General features: G+C 40.9%; 4 protein-coding genes across 5 annotated transcripts in view; 2 read left to right on the top strand and 2 right to left on the bottom strand.

The window, feature by feature from the left end:
* LOC138972608 (histone-lysine N-methyltransferase 2D-like) overlaps nucleotides 1–1,416 on the top strand; it is a 9,783-nt gene extending 8,367 nt beyond the window's left edge. The window contains exon 8 of the mRNA XM_070345262.1: nucleotides 1–1,416. This exon is cut by the window's left edge and continues 1,401 nt beyond it. The gene's annotated coding sequence lies outside the window, so the exon portion shown is untranslated.
* Nucleotides 1,417–4,645: 3,229 nt separating this feature from the next.
* Nucleotides 4,646–9,515, top strand: LOC138972607 (uncharacterized). The gene is made up of 4 exons (XM_070345261.1): nucleotides 4,646–4,893; nucleotides 5,988–6,069; nucleotides 6,944–7,056; nucleotides 8,079–9,515. The coding sequence occupies exons 1-4, from the start codon at nucleotides 4,821–4,823 to the stop codon at nucleotides 8,546–8,548; spliced, it is 738 nt and encodes a 245-aa protein (XP_070201362.1). The 5' UTR covers nucleotides 4,646–4,820; the 3' UTR covers nucleotides 8,549–9,515.
* On the bottom strand, nucleotides 9,471–19,371 carry LOC138972605 (uncharacterized). 2 transcript variants are annotated; one of them, XM_070345259.1, is made up of 8 exons: nucleotides 19,080–19,371; nucleotides 17,912–18,175; nucleotides 15,403–15,756; nucleotides 14,574–14,666; nucleotides 14,283–14,360; nucleotides 12,792–12,873; nucleotides 12,284–12,393; nucleotides 9,471–11,840 (listed from the first exon to the last, which is right to left on the bottom strand). In XM_070345259.1, the coding sequence occupies exons 1-8, from the start codon at nucleotides 19,135–19,137 to the stop codon at nucleotides 11,008–11,010; spliced, it is 1,872 nt and encodes a 623-aa protein (XP_070201360.1). In that variant the 5' UTR covers nucleotides 19,138–19,371; the 3' UTR covers nucleotides 9,471–11,007. The 2 variants fall into 2 exon arrangements, with proteins under 2 accessions (XP_070201360.1, XP_070201359.1); XM_070345258.1 differs by having other exon boundaries at nucleotides 12,284–12,414.
* A 2,978-nt stretch (nucleotides 19,372–22,349) lies between these two features.
* LOC138972609 (uncharacterized) overlaps nucleotides 22,350–22,500 on the bottom strand; it is an 18,049-nt gene continuing 17,898 nt past the window's right edge. The window contains exon 8 of the mRNA XM_070345263.1: nucleotides 22,350–22,500. This exon is cut by the window's right edge and continues 1,311 nt beyond it. The gene's annotated coding sequence lies outside the window, so the exon portion shown is untranslated.

Raw genomic sequence — 22,500 nt, forward strand, 5'->3', positions numbered from 1 at the left:
AGCCTCTGTCGTATGGGGCCATATAGATTCGACGAATCTGAAATATGAGCATACTTGGCGATTTTATTATTGACAGACCTCGAAGACCATTGAAGCCTTTGTCATTTTGAGCCATGTTCTTCTTGCTTAAACCATTAACGCTTTTCTTATCAGTGATGCAAATAGATATGGAAAAGGCGTTGTCATCAGGGATGTCACTTTTGACAGACCTGTACAGCCTTTGTCATTCAGGGTGCTGTAAATGTGAACAGAATTCTAAGGCATGTGTCGGCCATGATGAAGTTAAACGTTGTCATGCCTTCAAAAACACTGCCAAACAAAACTGCGCATTGTGCGTGCTGGGAGATGACTTATGTTGTTATACTTCTGAGGTCATTGACTGATTGTTAACAGGTTTAATGCTACAATTGTGTCACTCTAAGCTATGGATGTGTTGACAGAGTGTTAAAGCATTGGTTATAGCTGTTGTTTTCAATGGGAACAGACGTGTAAGGCCCTTGTCCCCATGGGGCAATATGAGTGTTACCAAACTGTTGTTAAACTCGGCAGAGAAACATTTACAGACCTTTGAAGCCTTGTTAGTTTGGATGAATAACACATTGATAGGTTTTCATTTGACACGTCGAGCTGATAATGGTGGATTGACGCCCGACCAAAACCCTATTGAAGCCCGCCGGAGGGTGTTTGTTTGTGATTTTGTGTGATTGTGTGTGTGTGTGTGTGTGTGCGTGCGTGCGTGCGTGCGTGCGTGCGTACATGATAAAGTAATAGATTTGTACATTGATAGCTTATTTTGATGTACATGTAATTGAAGCTGATTTATGTACAGAATTGCTTCTTTGTATGTATATTTTGTGTTATACCTTCTCAGTGTTATAAGGCACTTAGACCTAGAGCAGAATCTGAACCATATAAATGTTCTTACTTTTATTATATGTCGAGCAGAATCTCTCTTTTCATCATTTATGAGAAAAAATACGGAGAAAGTTCATGTCTGTTTTGTACTCAAATGGTTGTTAGATATACATTATTATATGCAACTACCTGTGCGAGTATGTATGGCCCAGGATACGTTACAAATTGTGAACAAGTCAGCTGGATTCACTGCAGTTATTATCAAAAGTTTGCAACTGCCCGTAATTATGTTCAAAACACAACAAGGATGGGATGTAGGGAGGGGGAGGAAGTATTGACAGCGGTCCAGGGATTGTTGCCTCACAGACAAGAAGAGCGCTGACACTCGGTGTTGTTTCACAGTTTCGTAGTATCGTAGCCTTTGTCTCAAGAAGCAGCTATGTTTGTCTATGTGTGTATCTCGGCAATCTTCAAAGTTAATTTTGTGTATATGAAGTTAACCTGACCGTGCTATTTATCGTTTGTTATTGATGTTGATGGTCAAATAAATTCTATGCCGTTCTTGTTATCGAAGTCGAATTTGCTGTATATATGTTGATCATATTCCTCATCCCCATACCCCAAAAAGGGCCCCCTGTGATGAAGTGTAATTCAACCTTCACACCTTGAATAAGTTAAACGTAACCACTCCAAGGGAGCAAACGGTCCCTTTTATTTTATATTCTTCTCTGTGTCCCGTTCAAGATAAAAGCATGTTGTATTGCCTGGATACCTTCTTATTCTTTGAAAAATCACTGCAGTCTCCGCGTTAGAACAGCCACCAATGAGAACACTGTGTGAGTAATGAGATAAAGAGGACAAAAAAAACCCCACCTTATTGATGACTGTATATGTCACAGTGGAAATGAGAATCCAGTGAGATTCCGAATCGCACTAGTGGAGATTGAAATTCCAGTTTGCACTAGGGCAAACTAGAATTCTCATCTCCACTGGATATTTGTTAGTGAAGATTGGAATTCCAGTTTGCCCTCGTGCAAACGGGAATCCAGTTTCAGTGGAGATGGGAATTCCAGTTTTCACAAATAGGAATTGGGGGAAATAATGTGTTCAAAGGTTTATAATTGTTGTTAAAGCCATTTCATCTTGAGTCATTCATGACCACTGTGACATGTATATGACTGGAGGGTTCTACAAGATAGCATCAAACTAGATGTGGTCTGGGTGGCCGAGTGGTAAACGCACTTGCCTCGGAAGCGAGAGGTTGCGAGTTCGACCCTGGGTCAGGGCGTTGGCAATTGTCTCCCCCCCTTTCCTAACCATAGGTGGTGGGTTCAAGTGCTAGTCTTTCGGATGAGACGAAAAACTGAGGTCCCTTCGTGTACACTACATTGGGGTGTGCACGTTAAAGATCCCACGATTGACAAAAGGGTCTTTCCTGGCAAAATTGCATAGGCATAGATAAAAATGTCCACCAAAATACCCGTGTGACTTGGAATAAAGGCCGTGAAATGTGAATGCTCGCCCTAACAGGCTTGAGGTTTGCTGGCCGATGTGAATGCGTGATATATTGTGTAAAAAATTCCATCTCACACGGCAGAAATTAATATTGTAAAGCGCATTGAGCATATATATGATTATGCGCTATGGCAAATGTCCATTATTATCATTATTATTATTATTATTAGATAAACAACGGAATTCGAAATGAATGCTTGTACTTTCGGAGGCATAGGAATTGGGGTAGAATTGATACAGTGAATTCTCAGTTTGAAGACCTGTGACAATCATAGACATATGTTTTTCATTTTCATTACTTTATTGTCCCATCGCTGGGAAATTCGGGTCGCTTCCTCCCGGTGGAAAGCTAACAGAGCCGCGCTATCCATGTTTGTGCGTGTTTAGGTATAATCATCCACATACAATAATGGCAGAAGGACCGAGGTCTTTTACGTGCCATAGTGGTGACACGTGGTGGAACACGGATATCGTCTCTGAGTGTGAACATAAAGTTGGCCCTTGTCCATCCCGGCCCGGATTCGAACCCGTGATCCACAGATCACAATTCCAGTGCCTGACCAACTGAGCTACCAGGCCCACGATATGGTCTGTTGATGAAGGGAGTGTTATAATTGAGGTACATTTACAGTAAAAGAGAAGAGAAAATCTGATAAAACAAGGCATAAAAACAAAGGGGGAATTGTAACGGAGCATCTTTAAAGAGAGGTTTTACTGAACTATAAATTATAGAAAGACACAGTTAAAAACGTAATTTCGTCATTTTCCCGCAATATTTAGTGATATCAGGTAAATGAGTCATTTTTGTGCGGACGGACATCATAAAAACCCACGGTGTAAAGCATGCTTTTGGGCCAAATGAAACCAACATGCTTGTCACAATTGTCTCTGAATTTTAAAGTATAAATCTCATGTATGTTTGTCATATTGTTTGTCGATACTCTGCATTGCACCTTTCCCCTTGTGACTTCTTTTTTTCGTGAGTAATATGTAATATTTTATCAATCCTATGACGACTATGTCATCGTTTTCTTTATAAATAAAAGCCCCTAAAAAACCAAACTAATGTTGGAAGGTCGACAAACAGGAAACAAATGCACCTCAAGCAAGAAAAACCTACATAGCAAAGGAAATTAAACCATCATTTGTTCAACAAACAAATATATACACACAGACACACACATACACGCGCGTGCACGCACACGTATGTACACTTACACACACACACACACACACACACACACACACATACACACACACGGACATACACCACCTCCCTCGTCTCGATTCCTGGTCTCACACACACCATCATTTTGACCAACAAACAAATACGTACACGCACACACACGCACACACTCACAAACACACACACATATATACACACACATACCAACTCACTCACAGACACACAAGCACACACACTCGCATATTCAACTAACCTCCATACCCACCCTAATTTATTGTAACACTCGCGAGTACTGATAATTACACATATTATTATTCAACACCACAAACAAATAATATCTTCCTTCTCATTGTTCTTCGAATAATGAAAAATAAGTCAGGTTTTTCCCTGCAGCTGTATGTTTTGTGTTAAAAACATGAAAGGGATCAATTGACCTGGACAGAATGATTTTTTGTTTTAGTTTAACGGTGAATGATTTAACACGCTGCTCGTTGAAGTTCCCTAATATTAGGTAGATGTCTCAAATTCTAATGTGGTCAACATGATCTGGGTCATGGAATCGGCATTATAAGATTGGAAAATGGAAGTATTCGGACCAACACGATTTTGGCACTGAAAGATAGGTGGGTATCAATGTTACGGTATGCGTTGCATTCAAAGTGCTGTGTGTGTGTGTGTGTGTGTGTGTGTGTGTGTGTGTGTGTGTGTGTGTGTCTGTCTGTCTGTCTGTCTGTCTGTCTGTCTGTGAAAGAGAGAGAAAGAGTGAAAGCATGTGTTTCCGTCTGTCCCTACTTTTGATTAATGGTTGTTTTAAAACGGCTAATAAAGATAAAAACAAGATATTTCTCTACACTCATCTGAACATCTGCTTTTTTTGGCACTTGTTTTAGCTGAAAACGTTTACTTGAGGGATGTAAACCTTATTTTTCTGCAGCTGTTGTATTGATGTGTTAGTTCTTATTTCTCACAAAGGGAAATTTTAATAATCAACGTAACAATGTTGAACAAGGAGTCAATTGTCTGCTTTTGGACTGAACATCTCCAAGCGAATAGTTGTTGCCAGTGCCAAGAATGTTTTGACAAAGTCGTGAAAAATGTGACAATGCGGTGTTTAGGATCTGAGTAAGTTATTCTTTTAGGGTGTGAATAATGTATTATTTTGTCATACGATTGAGCGTACAAGTGTAAAAGGTCTGTGTGGCGTGCGCAGGCAACGAATACTTCTTGGACTGACTGGGGTTTTGTTTGCTCCTAACAAAAAGCCATGGCTGGCAACAGTTCTTGTGATGACTGTGAACCACCAGGCCACGACAATCTTGACGAAGGATCACGTGTTTGTAAGATTTGTTACTGCTTGGTTGCCCCCTTTCTCCATAACTTCTTTCAATTTTCTTTAATTTACGTCTTTTTCAATGATTGTTTTCCTTACTTTCCTCATTTCTGGTTCCTCTTTTTCCCTCTTCTCTATTTTCAGGGTTGTTTTCCTTTTTTAGGGTTCGAAATCAATGAAGTTCTGTTCGTTTTGTCTGTCTGCTTATTTGACTTATGTTTTCTTTCTTTCTTTCTTTGTGTTAGTGAAGGAGACATTACCGATTAGATGATGATGATGATGATGATGATGATGATGATGATGATGATGATGATGATGATGATGATGATGATGATGGAGACATTACCGATTAGATGATGATGATGATGATGACGACGACGACGAAGGAGACGACGACGACGACGACGAAGAAGAAAAAGAAGAAGAAGAAGAAGAAGATTCCACATTTGTCAAGCATACAAGTTCTTTTGAAGAACAATATGTGTTATTGTTGACCTATTGAAAAAGTCTTCCGTGTGTGAATTCAGGGGGAACATCAAAAGAAATACGTCCGTCAAGCCTTGCTATGTTTCTACACATGAATTGTGTCTCAACTTTTCTTTTCAGAAATCGTCGTCTATTTACTTAAAGGATGTGAGGGTTTTGTGTGTGCAGAATAATGAGTTACCGTGCCAAGATAACTTAGTGTGTAGTCGCATGAGCGGAGCTTTCAAGCGTCTCGTAGGATGTAAATCTGTTCATCGACAGTTTGCGGACAATGACATTTGTGAGCTTAGCAAACAATGTCATGACCCGCAAACTAAGGTGACGTGCGCGTGTGCGGTTTTGTGCGAGTATGTGTGTGTGTGTGTGTGTGTGTGTGTGTGTGTGTGTGTGTGTGTGTGTGTGCGTGCGTGCGTGTTCGCGTACGTGCGAGCGTGCGTGCGTGTGTGTGTGTGTGTGTGTGTTTGTGTGTCTGTGTGTCCATGTTTGTGTGTGTGACGGACAGACAGACAACCAGACAGACAGACAACAGGGCAGACAAAACAGAAGAAGAAAGGCAAGGGAAACGAGAACAAGATGGAAACACAAATCTACACTTCTTTCACTTCTTTTGTGCAGATGTGATAGCAGGGAGCGTGGCGATTGTGGTGTTAGTGGCAGTGCTCATTGCACTCATCATCGTCTGTGAACCAAGGTGCAGGTCAGTTCATCTAGTGTAAACAATGTGAGAGAGAATTGACATTTATTGTTCGAAGGTGACAGAATAAGCAATGTATACATGCTTTTTTCCATCCGGCCCTCTCTCATTGAGGGGTAACATAATAAAAAAGAAAAATAGAAGTTAAGTTAACTACAAATCTACATTTCTATCACTCTTTTTGTGCATATTTGATAGAGCGAGAGAGAGAGAGAGAGAGAGAGAGAGAGAGAGAGAGAGAGAGACAGAGACACAAGGATAGGGACATACAGACAAGACAGACAGAGAGAGAGAGAGAGAGAGAGAGAGAGAGAGAGAGAGAGAGAGAGAGAGAGAGAATCGGAATCAGAATCAGAATGTTTTATTCGCGAAAACACATGTTTATAGTGAAAGGGTGTTGTGGGGTTGGGATGTCGAAGTACAAAGCTTTCTATATACCGAAACATGCACGATCGCTTTAATGTTAAGTTATCGCTGCTGGAAGTCCGATAGAGAGTCCACTGCATTTGTCAGAGTCAGGGATACCTTGACTCACACTGCACATCAATACCATTCATCATAACATCATGATTTAATCAGTCTTTCCGTCTTTCGTTTTCTTCCCTGTGGTGACAGATATTGTGTGACGGCCCTTTTCAGCATTAGAGAGAGAGAGAGAGAGAGAGAGAGAGAGAGAGAGAGAGAGAGAGAGAGAGAGAGAGAGAGAGAGAGAGAGAGAGAGAGAGAGATGTATTGCTTGCTTGAGCGCTTGCTTGATTGATTGATTGGTTTATTGATTGGGGACGACCGTCAGACCTTAAGATGCTGCATCGCTTATTATTCCAAAAGAAATGTCTTGCTTTATTTCTGTATTTGCTGATTGGCTGATTGATTGCAGGAGACTCTTAAGCTGTAACCGGCTGCTGACGGTCAGACGACGCAGCGCTCGTCCTGCGTACCCAATCAACACGGCTTCCGCCTTTTACTCTGCTGACCATTTACGCGAAAGAGGTCTGGTTGTTATTAGCTAAATAGATGATACTACATGGCTTACTGTGACATATCAGATTTAGTCGAGTTTTATTTTAAACTATTGAAATGCGAGCGAAAGCAAGCTTTTCTATATTTGAAAAAGCAACGAGTATGTAGGATAAACATCACGTCTTAATGTTTTAATCCGCTTACTACGCGCGAGTGTCGGGGTAGTTTAACTAAAAGTTCAGCTGAATATCCCATGACCTCTCTATCCAACAACAACAACAATAAAAATAAACTATATCCTCGTATGTCTGTTTGACTTTATATACATGACATAATTATGTTAACTTTGACATCGTTTTATTCACATAATCCATTAACCTGTGATTATTAAAAATCGGGACAATTTAGTAGAAAATGCCTAAGTAAAAAAAACCTAAACACATGACGAAGAAGCCATAATAGCTGTGTCATCCGCCACCAGTGTTGTACTCTGAACTAGGGAAAATGTTTCGCGTCATCAATTAAATCAAATCAAATTAACTTTATTATCTCACATGGAGAAATTGCAGTGGTGGTGTGTAACATAAAGACGAAAAAAAAGACTACAACATTTATATTATATTTAAATATATGTACTAATGAATAACATTGTTCTCAACTAAACTGCTCTCTGCATACAAATCTCTCGCTCTTAAGGCTTAAGATAAATTTCTAAAAGAGTCATACCCCAAAATGCCATTCAATTCCGTTTAAAAATCACAAACTACCACATCGGTAGTCATGAAAAGTAGCTACAAACTGATGACTCCAACTTTCGTAGCTGGGATGTGCATACAAGACATGCATGCTTATTGAAAACCCTACTTATGTGTTGTTTTCAAAATGAAGTTACACTTGCCCTACAGGCCAACATCGACACCCGGCACATGTTGCTCTATTTTCTCGTGCTCGCAACACAATATTAAGCTCTGTGACCTTCTTCTATAACAAGTCTTGGTCTCCCGGAGGTGGATGTTCGGCTTTAATCAACGTCAACACTGTCTTATATGCAGATGACGAAGGTAGCAGCAGTTCTTCACGCCGCTATGTGCCAGTCGAAGACCTGGACGCAATTGCAGCCAGTGGCATCTCCGCCACAGGTCACCCCACCTCCTCCAACGATCTCTTTCCACACTCTCCTCCACCCACACCACGGCACCTGCAGCTCAAGATGTTCCTGAGATCACAATCCCCTTTATCGTTGTCCCACTTCCCCTCTCCCCCTGAATCCTCTGCACCACCCCTGCCGCCTAAAATGGGGTCTGTAACTTCGCCGTCACTCTGTGAAGATGCTGTGTCCACGTCGTCAGAGTGTATGTATACCGCATCCTGTGAACCGGAGAAAGCTTCAGCCAGTAGTCCTTATGCCAGACCCCAGAACATCAGTGTTCGCATTAAAAGAAAATCGCCATGTGTACCAGATGATATTTCTCAGGCTGACACCCCCTCATCACCTGTCGCTGAGAAACACTTTGTGTTTTGAACGAAGGTCACCGATCATGATATCCTATGTTTATATGGTTTTGTTTTCCCCAGTATTTCCAAGGAAAAGGAACTCTTCCACATGCTATTTCATTTGACAGAGTTATTTTGGAAAATCATGTGTTGAAATAGAACTCATGAATATGTGCGTGCATTACTATTTCTTTTCATTTTATTGCACTAGCTGTTGTTTCTGCATTGTTAGAAATGCCCTTAATTGATATATTACGAATATGTCATGGTATACATTGTAATTAGCTTGGTCAAAGTGTACTTCACAGAACATAAAGGGGTGTTATGCTGGTCGTTATGCTGGTCGTTATAATGTCGACTTATGGTATGCACCTTGTCTGTAAGCATTGTATCGAATCTTCCAAGCTTGCAAATGTAGAGAAAAACTGAGATTTCTTCAAATATATGCTACCTTGGTGTATATCTTTCAAACACTGTGAAAATGCAAAATATGTATGGTGTGTATTTAATTGTATTTAATTGTAAACTCGCACTTGCTGTGACGGACCATAAAAGAATGTATAAAACCTTGTACACAAAAATAAACAGCACACAAACACACACACACACACACACACACACACACAAACACACACACACACACACACACACACACACTCACACACACACACACATACTCACACCAAGTTCTCAGAACGCAAAGAGGTTTCTTGTGTAAATGCGTGCATTTGTATGTACTGGAATATGTAGGTAATGTCAACAATAAAAGGTTTTAAAGAGAAAACAGTTTATTCTGTTCATATGTTTGCATGCGTATGTTATTTGATTAAAATTGAAAATATTGGTTTCCACATAGCTTGAACGCAGAAGTATCACATTCACAAGAAAATCATAGAATAAAATGTTTGGATGTATAAGTTGCAAAACGTATGTTCTCCTCCATCAAGCAAGCCCTTTGAACTACAAGCATAAGCAAACAAACAAACAATCAAACACACAAACAAACAAACAAATAATAAAGAGGAAGGCATTGCAAACACATGATAACCATTTGAACACAAGACCAAATCTAATTACATTATAAGAACACGTACCATTTACAGATTCAAATAAACATGTACAATTGCTAAAGCGGGACTTTTACCATCCCCCAAGGAACTATTAAGGAGTAAATTTAAGAAAACTGCACGAGTATGAACATAAACTGTCAGTCTTAGGAATATGTACAGATTAAAAATGCCGACTGGTTTTGTTTTTTTGCACACACTCTCACCAACACGCTGAACAGAGTCCATCGTGTGTATAAGCATTCTTCAGCTTCCTACATCAAGTCTCACAATTTATTCTTTAGCGAACGTATGCGTTTTGTATGTTTCATAGGCAAGCAACAACAACACAAACAAGAAAGAAACAAACGATCAAACAATGTGCGTATATGCTCTCTCGAAAACAATCGCTGATTCTAGATGCTATCATTATTGCAGTAATGAGCAATCAATGCTCGCACAATTAATGTCCTCGTCATTCGGCCACTGACGAAAAGTAGAACGTAATGACTTGGAAATAAATCAGAGACACGTTTAAAAATTCTAGAATAACACTAGCCTATCACACCACTGTCTTACGATAATAATTAGTTGGCACAATTCACAAGAGCACCCCATACTTGAGATAAGATTGCTAGCAAAAATAGTGAATATATGAATTCCGTATCGTGACAATCGACGACGTAATGCATATAACAATCACTTTTCTTCCTGTGTAAATGAGCATTGTAACCACCACTGATTTGCCCAGGCCCTTTCATGGGACAGGAGTAACCCTTTCATGGGACAAGAGTAACCCTTTCATGGGACAAGAGTAACCCTTTCATGGGACAAGAGTAACCCTTTCATGGGACAAGAGTAACCCTTTCATGGGACAAGAGTAACCCTTTCATGGGACAAGAGTAACCCTTTCATGGGACAAGAGTAACCCTCTACTTGTTCACATACCAAACATCAACATTCTTGCCGTCTAAAGTACAAGTGGAATTTGTTTCTTGAATTAATTGTGATGTTGACACCGGTGTCAACCTCAACGTTAATGATGTAATCATACATTTCCACTCTGCACAGAAAACAACCAGGCGGCAAAAAACATACCAAGCTTAACCCATGAATAAGCCTTGACAGGTCTATATATACATGTAGTAATCAATTAGACGGTCAAAGGGAGGTCATCTCCGTAACAATGCTATTGCCTTGGTTCCATGTGGGCTGACAGCGTTCTTCATCACTTACACACAATAATGCTTTTTCACGTGGAAGCGTCCCCACGTTTGACATTTTTGAGTGGCAGTGTAAACTGGTCACAGTTTCCTTTTTCGTTCTTTTTTTCAGCCTATCACTAGTCATGAGTCAATGTCCCTTATGTGTTAAAGGCCCCATGAGAAAGCATAAGAAACATTTTCGATGCGCTTCCCTATAGCTGTCAAAGGCACGGCATTTACTCAGGAATAACGGTGTTGGCATCTTCGTACAGCCAGCTGGAAGAGTTCTCACTCCCACCCTCACCTCCACCATCTTGATGACGGCCCTGCAAGCAGCGGGCCACGACATCATCACTCATCTGACGTAGCAGCCGGCGTTTGGGTTTGGGGGGTATACCCCGCGGACGCGAGACTACGGCTGAGGGAGAACTGTGGTTGAGTTCGTCGTTCATGGATGATGACAATCTGGGCATTGTGGCTAACATGCACTGCGTGCCAAGTCGAGGCGCATGCGTGTAAGGATTGGTGGCCGGGTTCCGCGCTTTCCTGCCAACAATCTGGGTCATGCTAGACGAAGACGGCACGGGGTTGCAAGCTGAGAATGGCGAGTCTTTAATCGAGCTTAAGGCCTCAGTCGGGCTCGACGGAGATTCGCAGGATGTTGAAGCTCCAATAGGCGCTTTTCTGCTAGAACACTTGGTCATGCTAGAAGCGGAAGCTACGGGATTGCAAGCTGAGAGAGAGGAGTCGTTGTTTGAGCTTGCAGCCTCAGTCGGACTCGATGGAGATTCGCGGGATCTTGCAGCACCAATAGGCGTTATCTTGCGAGGCGCTGCTAGAGGCTGCGACAGGGTGGACGTGGACGCTTCAGCCTCAGCTTGCGACGTCTGGGGTGTCGATGGAGTCGGGTGTTGTAACATGGAGAGAAACTGGGGAGGATGTAGTGGTGGGTCTGCAGGTGGGGTAGGGGGGACAGGAGCGGCGGACGCGGGGCGGTAGGTGTTGGTGGTGATGCGGGAAGACACGCTGCGGAAGCTGATGCAATCTTCAGGGACAGCGTCCAGGTCGTCTGTGGAACAGAAGTGTATGGTGTGGTTGGTTTCACATACAATAATGATATTATGTGAGTCGTACGATTGCTATTGTACAAACAAACCTCATAGTCTGAAATGCGTTATGATGGCTTATTTTATTTACGGTACAAACGAACATAACATATTATTGTCAAGGGCATAATAAAAACAGTTTCGACAAGCAAAAACGTGTACAACTTCGAGGGAAGAAAAATTCCGTGAACTAATGAATCAATCTCTGAGGAGAGAGAAAGGAGAGAGAGAGAGAGAGAGAGAGAGAGAGAGAGAGAGAGAGAGAGAGAGAGAGAGAGAGAGATTGACAGAGACAAAGCGAGATAGACAGACAGATAGGTAGAGAGACAGACAGACAGACTAGACAGACAAGACCAGAAGACGGACAGACAAAAGATACATGTATGTACTGTCAAACACTTCAAACCTCTGAGAATCAGCTCATCTGCAGAATACAAATTGAGGGAAGGCCTGTTGGTGACCGCCGGGTTTCTTATGATGGAAAATCGACTCCAGAAGGCCATTTGCTGCCGTTTCCTGCATTGAGACAAAGGCCGCCTAAAGGCGAATAGGAAACAATATACAGTCTTTTAATATCTATTTTAATGGAAAGGTTATCACTAAACATTTTTTGGGGGGAACTTGTGCTGTTGGGAACGGGTGGGTGGGGGTGGGGTGGAAGGGATCATTCGCCCGTTTTAATTCATTTTATGTTAAGATTGATATCGGTTTTTTAAGCATTATTGTGTTTCGTTTATTTTCTGTTTCTCTGTCTGTCACTTCTTCTTCTTTTTTCCTTTTTTTAATGGGAGGCGTGGGGTATACGTTAAAAGGGCAATGCGAAAGATTAGGCCGAGCTTGAAGCTGTTATTCTTTGGAAATAAATAAACTTCCTCCCCCTTTTTTTATGTAAAAGGTGCTAACTGTTACTGTACCTATGTTTACGCCGACAGGCCCTGACGACGACTATAAGAATGATGAGCAGCACGGTGGTCAGCACACTCCCCACTACAACATCTGCACACAGTGAACTCTGGGTATTTTTCAATTTCTTTGGAGGGGAATAAAGGAACCGAAGGCAACAAAAAGAGACACGAAATGAATAAGAAATGATGAAAACAATGAGGGGGGAAAGGAGGATTGACAGAAAGAGAAGTAGAAAAGAAAAAAAATACCAAACAGCGAAGTAAAAAACATAGAAAAGAGAAGAGAAGGAATGAACGAAACAAAGGAAGACAGGGAGGACAGATATAACGAAAGACAGAAAGACTGACATATTGAAGTGGTTGTGTGTATGAGTGTGTGTATATATATGTATGTCACACGCTTTCCTTCTTTGCCACTACTAAAGCAAACGTGTGCAAGATTGTATGTTACACGCTTTGGAGCATGTGCAAGAACGGATTCAAACTCGAAATCGTCCTCCCAAAAACCCCAAAATGCACACACGACTTTTATTTCTCCTGCTGTTATCGTTTCTTCTCTTTACAATTTCTTCAACGCTCAGAATACTGAAAACGGCATCCCAGACGACAGTACTGTTTCCATACGCGAATTTAGCTGCCCTTGGAAAGTGGCTCGCTCAGGAGGCCTGTTAGTCTGACACTATAAGGACAGAGTTCAGACATAGATGACAAAGATCCCGGAAAGAACAAACATTTCGCGGATGCAGACACAGAAAGACGTCATGAAGATTGCGATGCTTCAAAAGATACAGACTGTGACGATGACTGTGACGTCATTCACATATACCGAGACGTCATTTATAGTTGTTCGGTCACTTTCGTCAAAAAGTAGATCTCTCCACAATGGCTGCTCCTGTGTTTAGGTTTATCAAGCGTGAGTGCGCAAAACGTGTTTGTTCTCTCCTCTGTTGAAGCTGTGAGACATAATCGCCATTACGAGCTAGTCGTGTGACAGAGAGTTTTCTTGCACACTCGACTGCTGCTGTTTCACTCCGGCTAAAGCCGTCGTGAAACATCTACATTCTCGTGTGCAAGAAAACTCTCTGTCACACGACTAGCTCGTAATAGCGGGTAATATTCTATTCTATATTTAACTTTTTTTTTAAAGTACAAGCGATCGAGTGCACATTTTGGCATTTTTAGCAGCGCTCTCATTATCAATTTCTATATATAGCTGAGAGCACGGGTTGAAAATTTTCATCGACCAGATTGTGTCCGGGGTCTACCTGAATATGCCCACCAAATTTGAAGCAGATCCATCGAGAACTTTGGCCGTGCATCGCGAAGAGAGACAGACAGACAGACACACAGACACACACAAGCCGTATATAGATATAGATATGTGTGTGTGTGTGTGTGTGTGTGTGTGTGTGTGTGTGTGTGTGCAAGTGTGTGTGTGTGTGGCTGTGTGCATGTGGGGCTGTGTGTGCGCGTGTGTGTGTGTGTAATTATGGCTGTTACCCCGAAGTGGAAAGCTGAAACTAGCGATGACCGGTTGCAACGTGAAGTTACCATCGGTTGCCGTTTCTGCGTCTAACGCTGCACATTTAAAAAAAAAACCCATCAGTTACATGTTGACACTTACGATGCATTGTTTTCCGCTTCAATTTGAGAAATAATTACGATTCTCTTCAAACAAGTTTTAGTTATGAATTTATTGATTTTACTCAAGAGATACTTTAGGTTGGAGCTTGAAATAGCTCACTGTCTGTACATTAATAATTTTCTCTAATTTTCAGAGAATAAACTTACCATCAACGGATGTGACGTCGTGGCTGAAAGGCTTGATAGTTGTGGTGAGGTCATCATGTCCCTCACAGTAGATGTTCAGATTGCTGTTAGATGCTTACAACAGAAAGAACCAATCAGTCATTCGGAATGATTTCAAGCCATCTGGTGTAATTCAACTAACATCACATGCTTCATTTGACACAGGTGAAAGCACCATTTCATTGTTTTTCTTTCTGCATGAATAACAAATCAGAAGCGGAGCAAAGCAATGAAAGAGGGCTTTATGTGCTTGCATAAACTTTACAACTGTTCGTCTTCTTCTTCTTCTGCGTTCGTGGGCTGCAACTCCCTCGCACACTCGTGTTTTTTGCACGAGTGGAATTTTACGTGTATGACCGTTTTTTACCCCGCCATTTAGGCAGTCATACGCCGTTTTCGGAGGAAGCATGCTGGGTATTTTCGTGTTTCTATAATCCACCGAACTCTGACATGGATTACAGGATCTTTTTCGTGCGCACTTGGTCTTGTGCTTGCGTGTACAAACGGGGGTGTTCGGACACCGAGGAGAGTCTGCACACAAAGTTGACTCTGAGAAATAAATCTCTCGCCGAACGTGGGGACGAACTCACGCTGACAGCGGCCAACTGGATACAAATCCAGCGCGCTACCGACTGAGCTACATCCCCGCCCCACAACTGTTCTATTCCCAAGCCTGTGTATTAAATGTCCAGAACTACCCAAACTAAGTTTACAACCAGACAGAAAGATAGATAGACAGATATATATATAAAGCCGTGGAAACTGGCAAGGTAGGTTTACACGTCCTCAATGCACTCTCTGCTTCACTAACCGTTTATGGTCACAATCTGCACGGCCGTTTTCAAATTGTTGTGAAACTTGACAGTAACTCTTTTTGATTGAATCGTTTTGTTCCGGGGATAAGGCGTCAGTCCAAGGGGAATGTAGATGCTAGGGTTAGAAGACAACGAGATGACTTTAATCAGTGAGTCACTGTCGTTGGATTCAGCATACAGGTTGACGGCTGTCATCTCAAACTTCTGGCTGACGGGGGATGATATCCGACATTTACACTCTCGTTCGCTGTCTGTCCAGTTCGGTGAGTCTGGTGGTGTCTTCCAGTGTCGGCGGAGTGTGATGGTCTGAAGGTTTGTTTCCAGACTGTAGCAGGGGTCATGGACTGGTCCTGAAAAATGTTGTGTACCTTATTTTTGTTTATCATGATTAATCCTAACTAAGAATGTTTTTGCAAGTTCACGGTTCTACATTCCCAAAAGCATTGAGTGATATGATATCTCTCTCTCTTCCTATTTCTCTCTGTCAATCTCTTTCTTTCCCCCTCCTTCTGTCTCTCTCTCTCTCTCTCTCTCTCTCTCTCTCTTCTCTCTCTTTCTCTCTCTCTCTCTCTCTCTCTCTCTCTCTCTCTCTCTCTTAGGCCCATTATTGTTCTCCATTTATGTCAATGATTTACCACTTTGCATGCGTAATAACTGTGAATTGTTTGCAGATGACACTACTATTCATTCTAGTCACCATTCCATAAATTATTTGTCAAAAACTCTCCAAGAAAGCATTGATGCACTCCTGAATTGGTCAGAGTTAAACCATATGTCTCTTAACCATACAAAAACAAAATTTATGCTAATAACCACAAGACAGAAACGACAAAATCTATTATCGAACATTCCACCTCTTTATATTAAAAATCAAGTATTGGAAGAAGTGTCTCACCATAAAGTCCTTGGTGTAAAGATTGATAATAATTTATCATGGCATGATCACATTGATTACATCTGTAAGATTGCTTCCCAAAAAATATATCAGTTATCAAAAATAAAACATTTCTTGAATTTCCACTCGCGAAAGATTTTTTTTTACAATCACATCTTGTCAAATATTGATTATGCATCCACTCTATGGGATTGTGCAAGTGCTAATGTTTTGAAACCTTTAGCCAGTCTTCACAGAAGAGCAGTTAAGCTTATAATGCTAAAAAATCACACTCCTTCAGAATCTGATTCTAAAAATGTGCAAGTATTACCATTTCAAAAAAGATTAATGTATAATAAAGGTGTTATGATGCATAAAGTGATGTCAGGATATGCACCGGAGACATTACGTGATAATTTTATTTTGAACTATAACAGACTAAAAATCATAACACCGACTCCACGTATTGACCTTTTCAAATCAAGCCTTCTTTATTCAGGTGCGGTCCTATGGAACTCACTGCCTATTTTTCTTAAGCATAAAACAAACACAGACAGCTTCAAAAAAATTATATGTCGCACATAATGCAACTAAACATGTGCTAAATGGTTCATCAATTCATTTAAAATGTATGTGCATGTTAAACAAAATTATAATAATATGCAGATCTAAATTAAGTTATGTTAAAAATTGACACTTGGAAATTGTACTTAAAATGCAGCATGACAATTTATTTTTTAAATTTTTATCTGTATATACAGTTATAATGTATTAAGTTTGATGTGATAATTCTTTGATTATATTGTTTTCTGTTCTTGTTGACCCTATATTAGGGCGAGGGCTGGATGTAAAAAAGCAATATTCTTGCTTATCTATTACCCTCGATAATAAAGATTTTGTCTTGTCTTGTCTTCTCTCTCTCTCTCTCTCTCTCTCTCTCTCTCTCTCTCTCTCTCTCTCTCTCTCTCCTAGTTCTAAATGTCCAAAAGCATTGAGTCGTGCTCTCTCTCTCTCTCTGTGTCTCTCTCTCTCTATCTATCTCTCTCTCTCTCTCTCTCTCTCTCTCTCTCTCTCTCTCTCGCTCTCTCTCGTTCTCTCTCTCTCCTCAGAGATTGATTCCTCAGTTCACGGAATTTTTCTTCCCCCGAAGTTGACAATGTATTGTACACGTTTTTGCTTGTTTGAAACTTGTTTTCATTATGCCCTTGACAATAACATGTTATGTTCGTTTGTATGTATATTTCTGTGTGTTTGTTTAGTCTGTTAATCGTATGTTTGTTCGGGTTTTTTTTTTATTACTTCTTTGATTAATATTCTAACATTTTTTAAACGTATTATCATTAGATAAAACCCTCCCATGGGCGAGGGCTGGATGTAAAAAAGCACCTGTTTTCTAATGCCATTACCCTCGTTAATATAAAAATTGTCTTGTTTTGTCTTGTCTCTCCCTCTCTCTCTCTCTCTCTCGCTCTCTCTCTCTCTCTCTCTCTCTCTCTCTCTCTCTCTCTCTCTCTCTTTCGTTTTCCTCTTCCATTAGGCAAGTTATTGTACCTGAATATTGAGCTATAAACATCATTGAATCAAAATGTACAAACAAACTGACCAAAAGTCGTTAAAACAGATAAACATACCTTGCACACAGTCATAGTCGACAATGATATTTCCGGGAAAAGCGTCACACTGAAACTCATCAGTTGCTTGCGGAAAACAGACATCATAGACCTGCATCAAGTTAGTAGTGTTCAGCGCGGGATACCCGCTCACGTCCGCATTCTGTTTGTTGTCTGACTTGGATCTATAGACAGCGTGATCTGAGTCGTTGAACACTGCCCTGGTGATTATGGTGTGGTCGACGTCGCGTGTCACAGTGTTTTTAGTTGGAGGATCAAGTTTACCTGTGATGGAATGAGCGTGTGTAATAAACGAGCAAAGCTTAAACGGGTAAGCATTCCTTTGAAGAAAGAAGTAAGCTGTTACAAATATTAATCAAGAAAGGAAGGATGCAGAGAAAGGACATAGGAGATCTGCAGCTGCTGCAATATTAACATAATAGCTGTGTTTGTTTTTAGGTGTGTTGCCATAATATTATATGGACCGGTTGTCAACTATTGTTTAAATCAGCTTGCTACCTCTCCATCTACCTACTGATCTACTTGACCTCTGTGCGACATGTACAAGGACATATAGACTACATGACTACCAATTAAAATTACTAACTAGAAGAACAATCTAAATATATATATATATATATATATATATATATATATATATATATATATATATATATATATATATATATATATATATATATATATATATGCCACTTCAGTCATATATGCTATGGTTTTGTTTTTCTTCCGGCAAGACATGTACTTCTTATGTTAACATGTCTCACTACAGAAAAAAGTGTAACAGCCATGATAGGAGATTGTCTGGATATTTAGAGTTTCGACATTTTGCCGACTACAAACGCAACTGCGAAGAAACAAACTCATTAAAGCTGTACTTTATGAAAAAGTTTGGTTAGCATATGCACAGCATTAACAGAAGGAAGTAAGAAAGCCGAAAGGCGCACTCATAATAGGCCTACATTCATGAAAAAGATTGTTCCGTCACTATTACCCGCTTAAGGCAAACCCTCACTTTCGTACTCATTTTACTGAACACACACACACAAGCACACACACACACACACACACACACACACACACACACACACACACACACACACACACACACACACACACACACACACACACACAAGCACACACACACACGCATGCTTCAGGTTATACTCACAATGACAGAACATAGAAAGTGCAGCAAGTGCTGTTATCCAGCAAAGCTTGTTGCCCATTGCTTTCAGAAGGCAAAACACCAGGTCTTGTTGACATTTCGCTGTACCGTGCAGTCCAGTTTGCTTGAAATGTCGGTGATTACCAAAGTAACCATAATTGCAGTTATTCTTAAATCAAACCACAACAGTTGAGTGCGGTGATTACGACACCAAAGATGGCGGGTCCACTGTCAATATTGTTTTTTTCTTCTCAGTAATCACTGATGACCGATTCATAGGGAAGATATTCAAAAGTGTGTGAGTAGATTTAAATATGTATATGCTTAATCATCACACTTTACAATAGACATATAGTTTCCGTGTAAATGTCGTGCAATATTTATTTTACCGTATTAATCCGGCTTCATTTCCTGTAATATTTCAAAATAATTTGTTTGGTGTAAACTGTTTACTTTTGTGACGAGTTTCACCACAGGCACAGCATATCACTGAACCACATACTGGATAGATAAACTGGATATGATTGATGCACAATTGATTCGACGCGTGGGTTAATAATACCGCATCCTATTACTTTGACAATGCTTTACTTTTGATGTCAAGTGACTGTGGCAAATGCGCATGTGTAAGTTTGAGTAGGTCTACACATTTTGATTTCTGTTGGTGATTATTGCGATTCGTTTCTTCCATCACTTCTGTTTGACCATGTGTGAAGTGAAGGGCTGGGTGGTTTGTTTTGTTATTTTGAATTAGGAATTTAAACACGAGAGAGAGAGAGAGAGAGAGAGAGAGAGAGAGAGAGAGAGAGAGAGAGAGAGAGAGAGAGAGAGAGAGAGAGAGAGAGACTGACTGACTGACTATTAGGGTTTAACGTCCTCTTAAACCAACTGGTCTATATTGGGACAGGTATTGGTAATACGCTGAAGATATGGTGTGATACTTTGATTCGAACAAGCCCGCTGTGGCTGTCTTCTTCGACACACCAGCATTGGGTTTGTCTCGTCAAAGTATCGAAATACGATCATGATAATCAGAGACGAGAGATGATGCATGCGTGACTTCGTGTTTTCCAAGCCCTGAGACTTTCGCTGTGAACGTGGGATCTTTTTCGTGCGCATGTGTGCACACGGGGGTGTTCGGACACCGAAGAGAGTCTGCACAAAGTTGACTCCGAGAAATAAATCTCTCGCCGAACGTGGGGATCGAACCCACGCTGATAGCGACCAACTGGCTACAAAGCCAGCGCGCTACCAACTGATCTACGTCCCCGCCCACAAAAGCGGAGAGAGAGAGACAGAGAGAGAGAGAGAGAGACAGAGAGAGAGAGAGAGAGAGAGAGAGAGAGAGAGAGAGAGAGAGAGAGAGAGAGAGAGAGAGAGAAAGGAAGAGAGAGAGAGAGAGAGAGAGAGAGAGAAAGGAAGAGAGAGAGAAAGGAAGAGAGAGAGAGAGAGAGAGAGAAAGGAAGAGAGAGATAAAGGAAGAGAGAGAGAGAGAGAGAGAGAAAGGAAGAGAGAGAGAAAGGAAGAGAGAGAGAGAGAGACAGAGAGAGAGAGAGAGAGACAGAGAGAGAGAGAGAAAGGAAGAGAGAGAGAAAGGAAGAGAGAGAGAGAGAGAAGAGAGAGAAAGGAAGAGAGAGAGAAAGGAAGAGAGAGAGAGAGAGAGAGAGAGAGGAAGAGAGAGAGAGAGAGAGAGAGAGAGAGAAAGGAAGAGAGAGAGAGAGAGAGAGTTTGGGAGAGACAGACATAGATTGGCTGTAATCCAGAACGTAATACAAACAATATTGTCTTTTTACTAAAGCTGACTGAATTGAATGTACACTCTTTCCTCTACAACACCACCCCCCCCCCTCACACCACACCCTCATATAGACTTAATGACATGGTTGTAGTATGGATTTGTTTTGAATTTTTTTTTATTTAAAATAAAAAATTAATGGACACCGTAATTCCGAAGGCATTGCAAACACATGATAACCATTTGAACACAAGAAGGAATTAATCTATTCAAATTCTAAGAACAAGTGCCATTTACAGATTCAAATAAGCAAGTTAAATTGACATACAAAGATTATAACTTACACACGATTTTCCAATGCAAAAGCAGACATTTTAGTTTGTGCTAAATTGCTAAAGCTGGACTATTGCCATCCCCCAAGGAACTATTCAGGAGTAAATTTAAGTAAACTGCATGAGTATGAAAATAAAGTGTCAGTGTCAGGGACAGTTACACAGTGAAAATGCCGACTAGTTTTGTTTCTTGCACATACACTCACCCACAAGATAAATATAGTCCATCGTGTGTATAAGCTTTCTTCAGCTTCCTACATCAAATCTCACAATTTATTCTTCAGAGAAGGTATGCGTTTTGTATGTGTCAAAGACAAGCAACAACAACAAACACCTCAGACGGCATTAATAGGTAACATGCGCCTTGAGTCGCCTTGTGTGGTGAGATACGTGCGCGATATAAATCCTCGTAAATAAATAAAATAAATAAATAAACATAAGAAGGAAAAAAAACGAGCAAATAACAATTACTTTTCTTCCTGTGTAAATGAGCATTAAAACCACTATGTGCCCATGCCGGCCCTTTCATGGGACAAGAGTAACCCTTTCATGGGACAAGAGTAACCCTTTCATGGGACAAGAGTAATCCTTTCATGGGACAAGAGTAACCCTTTCATGGGACAAGAGTAACCCTTTCATGGGACAAGAGTAACCCTTTCATGGGACAAGAGTAACCCTTTCATGGGACAAGAGTAACCCTTTCATGGGACAAGAGTAACCCTTTCATGGGACAAGAGTAACCCTTTCATGGGACAAGAGTAACCCTTTCATGGGACAAGAGTAACCCTTTCATGGGACAAGAGTAACCCTTTCATGGGACAAGAGTAACCCTTTCATGGGACAAGAGTAACCCTTTCATGGGACAAGAGTAACCCTTTCATGGGACAAGAGTAACCCTTTCATGGGACAAGAGTAACCCTTTCATGGGACAAGAGTAACCCTTTCATGGGACAAGAGTAACCCTTTCATGGGACAAGAGTAACCCTTTCATGGGACAAGAGTAACCCTTTCATGGGACAAGAGTAACCCTTTCATGGGACAAGAGTAACCCTTTCATGGGACAAGAGTAACCCTTTCATGGGACAAGAGTAACCCTTTCATGGGACAAGAGTAACCCTTTCATGGGACAAGATTAATCCTTTCATGGGACAAGAGTAACCCTTTCATGGGACAAGAGTAACCCTTTCATGGGACAAGAGTAACCCTTTCATGGGACAAGAGTAACCCTTTCATGGGACAAGAGTAACCCTTTCATGGGACAAGAGTAACCCTTTCATGGGACAAGAGTAACCCTTTCATGGGACAAGAGTAACCCTTTCATGGGACAAGAGTAACCCTTTACTTGGACACATACCAA

The sequence above is a fragment of the Littorina saxatilis genome, linkage group LG8 (assembly GCF_037325665.1).
Source record: "Littorina saxatilis isolate snail1 linkage group LG8, US_GU_Lsax_2.0, whole genome shotgun sequence".
NCBI classification, from domain to species: Eukaryota; Metazoa; Mollusca; class Gastropoda; order Littorinimorpha; family Littorinidae; genus Littorina; species Littorina saxatilis.

Bases quoted from the DNA above. Each gene is read 5' to 3' on its own strand.
- LOC138972607 (XM_070345261.1), top strand. From the start codon at position 4,821: ATGGCTGGCAACAGTTCTTGTGATGACTGTGAACCACCAGGCCACGAC. The intron at 4,894-5,987 runs GTAAGATTTGTT...TCTTTTGTGCAG, and splicing joins TGACGAAGGATCACGTGTTT to ATGTGATAGCAGGGAGCGTG. The intron at 7,057-8,078 runs GTCTGGTTGTTA...TCTTATATGCAG, and splicing joins TGACCATTTACGCGAAAGAG to ATGACGAAGGTAGCAGCAGT.
- LOC138972605 (XM_070345258.1), bottom strand. From the start codon at position 19,137: ATGGGCAACAAGCTTTGCTGGATAACAGCACTTGCTGCACTTTCTATG. The intron at 14,667-15,402 runs GTTAGTGAAGCA...TTCTGTTGTAAG, and splicing joins GCAGATTGTGACCATAAACG to CATCTAACAGCAATCTGAAC. The intron at 12,415-12,791 runs GTACAGTAACAG...ATTCGCCTTTAG, and splicing joins GCCTGTCGGCGTAAACATAG to GCGGCCTTTGTCTCAATGCA.